This window comes from Cucumis melo, chromosome 5 (genome assembly GCF_025177605.1).
Source record: "Cucumis melo cultivar AY chromosome 5, USDA_Cmelo_AY_1.0, whole genome shotgun sequence".
In the NCBI taxonomy this organism is placed as follows: Eukaryota; Viridiplantae; Streptophyta; class Magnoliopsida; order Cucurbitales; family Cucurbitaceae; genus Cucumis; species Cucumis melo.
Window position 1 is genome coordinate 13,546,259 of NC_066861.1, and position 5,569 is coordinate 13,551,827.

At 29.0% G+C, this 5,569-nt stretch overlaps 1 protein-coding gene across 1 annotated transcript; it reads left to right on the forward strand.

The window, feature by feature from the left end:
- Positions 1–614: 614 nt before the first annotated feature.
- LOC103485770 (cytochrome P450 704B1) lies at positions 615–3,937 on the forward strand. Its single transcript, XM_008443476.3, has 6 exons — positions 615–1,064; positions 1,179–1,394; positions 1,472–1,774; positions 2,424–2,810; positions 3,164–3,364; positions 3,542–3,937. Exons 1-6 carry the CDS (start codon positions 681–683, stop codon positions 3,719–3,721), a joined length of 1,671 nt encoding a protein of 556 aa, XP_008441698.1. The 5' UTR covers positions 615–680; the 3' UTR covers positions 3,722–3,937.
- Positions 3,938–5,569: the final 1,632 nt, after the last annotated feature.

The window sequence follows — 5,569 nt, forward strand, 5'->3', positions numbered from 1 at the left end:
TATTAGATGTTTCAAATATTTTTAGCTACATGCATTGCATATGTTTTATAGCGAGTAACAAACAAAATAACTAAAGTACTACCCCAAATAAGAACAAAAATACTACCTCATTTTCTTAAATGATTTGAAATTAAGGTACCATTTTCCCCTAATTACTTCTAAAAACTACAATATTCATCCAATTAAATAAAAAAGAACTAATTAGGAGCATTATTGCATGCTCATACGAGTTACAGGGTCCACACAGAAAATGAATAAAAAATTTTCCAAATCAACTATTTTTTTCCAAATTTCTTTTATGAAATATGAAACATCAAACTTATTAATTTGATATAATATTATTGTCCATTTTGGACATAAATAGACTTATACATGCATGATAAGACTTTGGCCGAACATCTCCAATATTAAGAAGCATGTAGACATATTTAGAGCAGTATAAACCGGGTAATTAATTAATCATAAATATAAAGGAGTGGTAGAAGGTAGGTGAATGTGTGGTATTGGGTAAACAATAGAAATGGTTAGGTTAAACACACAAAAGAGATGTTACTTTTAAGTAATGAAGCATATAAAGATTGTTGTTTGGAAATGCAATAGCTAATTCCAAGTGTTAATAATATTATATAAAGAGGTGTCATGATAGAGTTTGTTTTGGAAGCTATTGGTAAAATTAAGAAATGGGAATTAGTTTATTGGAGTGGTGTAATAATAATAATAGAGCTAATTCAGAAGAAGAATGGCACATGAGATCAAGTAATTTAAGAAGAAGTGTAGTAGTAGTGTTGGTGTTGGGAGTGATAACAATAGTTACATGTTGGATAATTATTGTTCATAGATGGAACGAAAGGAAGAAGATGAGGAGGGGTCCAAAAACATGGCCAATCGTAGGAGCAGCAATAGAACAGTTTGTAAATTACCACAGAATGCATGATTGGATTTTGGGTTACCTTAATCTCTACAAAACTGTTGTGGTTCCCATGCCTTTCACTACTTATACTTATATTGCCGACCCTGCCAATGTTCAACATATTCTCAAGACCAACTTTGCTAATTATCCAAAGGTACAAGTACAATTGCCTTATAATTCATCTTATTATTAGTTTACCTTTTTTTTTTTTTTTTCCTTCTAAGAAAAAGTATGAGTAGTAATTAATTCATTAATATTATTGAATTAGGGTGATGTATATCATTCGTACATGGAAGTGCTTCTTGGAGATGGGATCTTCAACGTAGATGGAGAGTTATGGAGGAAACAAAGGAAAACTGCTAGCTTCGAATTTGCATCTAAGAATTTGAGGGATTTCAGTACCTTAGTTTTTAGAGACTATAGTCTCAAGCTATCAACTATTTTAACACGTGCCTCTTTACTGAACCAACAACTTGACATGCAGGTGACTTTATTCATCAAACCTTTTATTTATTCTTATTTTTATTACAGTAAATAAATATTATTAATTTTTAAACGTAGGAATTGTTGACGAGGATGACTTTAGATTCCATATGCAAGGTTGGCTTTGGTGTTGAAATTGGATCATTGGCTCCCAATTTGCCAGAAAATAAGTTTGCTAAGGCCTTTGATACAGCCAATATGATCGTTACCCTTCGCTTCATTGATCCTTTATGGAAAATTAAAAGGTTTCTGAATCTGGGATCTGAAGCTCTTCTTGATAAATCCATCAAAATCATTGATGATTTCACTTATTCTGTCATTGCCACAAGGAAAAAAGAGATCCAAGAAGCTCAAACTACGCCCACAGAACCCAATAATAAGGTCCTTCGCCATAATACTCCCTACTCATTGCCCTTCACTTTATTAACTTCATTTTTCGTCTATTTTAATATTTTAACTTTGGAAAATTGTCAAAACTAATAATTCTTTTTTCAGTTTCATTCTTCATAACTAGCATCAATTTAATTTTGTATAAAAAAGTATACCCTTTTCGACCTATATCTTAACTATGGATTCTTTTTAACTTTTTTGGTGAAATATTGACATTTATATAATTTTTTCTAGATATTATTTACTCAATCTTTTTCATCTATCCAAAATTAAAAATCACACACGGTCAAATGTAACAAGAGATTTGAAGTGTTTGAAAAAAATATTCATCCTAGACAAAATTGTACCAAAAAAACTTAAAAACAATCGATTGTTTTTGAACTTTTTAATACAATTTTCTTCGCAATGAACATTAAATAATTTTGTTAGATAATGTTTCCCAACTTTCAACTTCAAAATAAAAGATCTTTAACTTTTAATAATGTCGAAGATGTAATAAGAACTTTTAATTTTGTGTTTAATAAATTTATGACATATTATTTTTCAGTGTTTTAAAAAACATATTATTTTTTAATAAAAATTTAATTGAAAATTAAATATAAAGTGGAATTCAATTGTTTATGGTATGTGATGATCACAGATAAAACATGACATATTGTCAAGATTTATTGAGTTAGGGGAAGACCCTAACAACAAATTCACAGACAAAAGCTTAAGAGACGTTGTTCTAAACTTCGTGATTGCCGGACGTGACACAACAGCCGCAACTCTTTCATGGAGTATTTATATGTTAATGACTCATTCAGATGTCTCCCAAAAACTTTACTCGGAGCTCAAAAGTTTTGAAGAAGAAAGAGCCAAAGAACATAGCATTTCATTGCTTCAATACCAACCAAATGATATTCAATCCTTTGAGAGAAGAGTTATACAATTTTCACAACTCCTCAATTATGATTCTCTTGCTCGATTACATTATTTGCATGCTATCATTACTGAGACACTTCGTCTTTACCCTGCAGTCCCCCAGGTACTAAATTATATATTACTACTCCTTAAATAATTCATCTATCTTCATCAGTTTTTGTTGAGTTCTAATTTAAGGTCGGTGGCAAGCTTACAGATATCGCAATCAAACCTAAAGTATATCCTGTATAACTTAATGTAGAAGATAATCTAGAATGGTTAATTATAACAATATTTACAACTGGATTGTATCGATAGGCGTCTTATCAATGATAGAATCTATTTCTACTAGTGATAAAAGCTTTATGAATTATGGATTTTGTTACATTTGCAATTTTTTAAAAATGTTGTCATACACTTAGTTATTAATCTTATAATTGTTATCAATGCATTGCAATTATCTGCATGATCCGATAGGACCCAAAGGGAATTTTGGAGGATGATATATTGCCAGATGGGACAAAGGTAAGAGCTGGAGGAATGGTGACATATGTTCCTTATTCAATGGGAAGAATGGAATACAATTGGGGTCCTGATGCAACTTCTTTTAACCCTGAAAGATGGCTCAAACAAGGCATTTTCCACAATGAATCTCCATTCAAGTTTACAGCTTTTCAGGTCACTTGTCTTTTCTTTATTTATATGTTATCATTGGAACAGTAAAAAGAGAGTCCGTTTCATTTAACATTTCAATTGTTTAATTTTAAAAATAGTAATATTATTATTTAAAATAATTTTTTCTCTAGTCAAATTAAAATAAACATGGAAATTAGAAGTTTTTACATGTTATTGTAGGCCGGACCAAGGATCTGCATGGGGAAAGACTCGGCATATCTACAAATGAAAATGACTCTTGCCATTTTATGCAGATTCTACAAATTTAGTTTGGTGAGTGGGCATAGAGTCAACTACAGAATGATGACTATTCTCTCAATGGCCAATGGATTGAAAGTTACTGTGGCTTCACGCTCTTAAAAATTTAACTCTTTTTATTTACACTTTATCATCAACAATCAACCAAAAACAAATGTAATAAAATCTCATTTCCTTTTTTTTTAAAAAAAAAAACAAACTTGTTGATAATATATATGCTTAACTTTCGTAAATATAACAAATTACTAAAATATTTACTATTCGTATAACAAGTCTTATGAAATTAGTCATTTTTTTAATAAATATTTTAGGTTTTTTCTTTCGTCTTTTTTCTCCTTCTCGCTGCAATTTCTTCCTATTGACTTTCTTCCTTTCCTCTTTTTTTTTTTTGCTATGATTTCTTTCTATTATCTTTCTTCTTTTCTTCTTTTTTGTTTTTTACTTCGTTTAGATTTGCGTAACCAAATCTGATTTCTTTCCATCGTATTTCTTTTTTTCCTTTTCTTTTTTTTTTTAATGTTGTAACCAAATCTAAAATATCGTGTATAAAGAATCTTAAAAAAATTGTTTAGATTGGAGTAACCAAATCTAAACGATCGTGTACCAAAAGAATTTTTAAAAAATCGTTTAGTCAAATCTAAACGATCGTGTAAACAAATCTAAACAGTTGTGTATAAAAAATCTTGAAAAAAATCGTTTAGATTGAAGTAGCCAAATCTAAATGATCATGTAAAAAAAAAAAAAAACGATCGCGTACCAAAAGAATTTAAAAATATCGTTTAGTCAAATCTAAATGATCGTGTACTAAAGAATCTTGAAAAAGTAAACGATCGTGTAAACAAATCTAAACGATCGTGTACCAAATTTTAAAAAAATCATTTAGATTTGGTTACCCAAATCTAAATGATCAATCGTGTAACAAAATCTAAACGATCATGTAGCCAAATTAAACGATATAATTGAAATAATAAATCATTTAGATTTGGAAGCCAAATCTAAACGATCTTGTACTGAACAATAGCCAAATCTAAACGTTCATGTACAAAATATATTACGGGCGTGGTTTACGGGCAGTTTTGATATTTTCTATTGTGGCCTTGTGGGCTTTTTTCGTTTTCGGAATTGTTATATACAATGTAAATATTTGACGCTTTGTTATATTTTTAAAAAGATTCCTATATATAATTCTTATTTCTTCGTTTTTAAAAAGACACTCATTAAGGTGAATAATGATACTAGAAGTATTTGGTTCACATGCTAAATCATTTGGTGCATGGTGACTGAATTATTTGTATTAAATATTTGTAAAATTTTATTACTATTTTTTCATATATTTTAATGGTGTAATAAATTTTTAATATATTATATACTGAATTATCTAGTTAAAACTTAAAATAAATAAATAAATAAATATATGGTTAATTTTCATAAATGTAACAAAATACAAAAAAATTTATGGCATGTGTAACAAAAAGCAAAAGTCCATAAAGTCAATACAATATTTTCATAAATTCCAGATTTGTCTTTGAATATTGCGGACGATTCGTCACTTCTTTTGTTTTCCTTTTTTTTTTTTTTCATTTATTCATTTTTTCTTCCAAATTTCTTTTCATCTCCTCTTCCAGATTGTCTTTTTACTATTTTTGAACAATTCATTCTTCTGTTTAAATCTCCTATTTCATGTTTACCGTTTTTAGCAAGATTGTTTGAAGTTACTTCGTCTTCCTCATATTCAAGAATATGAAGATCATTTAAATATCATTTTGATATGATTTAAACAATCGTTTACCATAATCAACATGGTCGTTCAGCATGGTCAACACGATCGTTTAGATTTGAAGCCATTTTTCATCGTTTAAAAATAACTACATGATAGTATAGATATGATCTAAACGATCGCTTACCATAGACAACATGATCGTTTAGCATGGTAAACACGATCATTTAAAA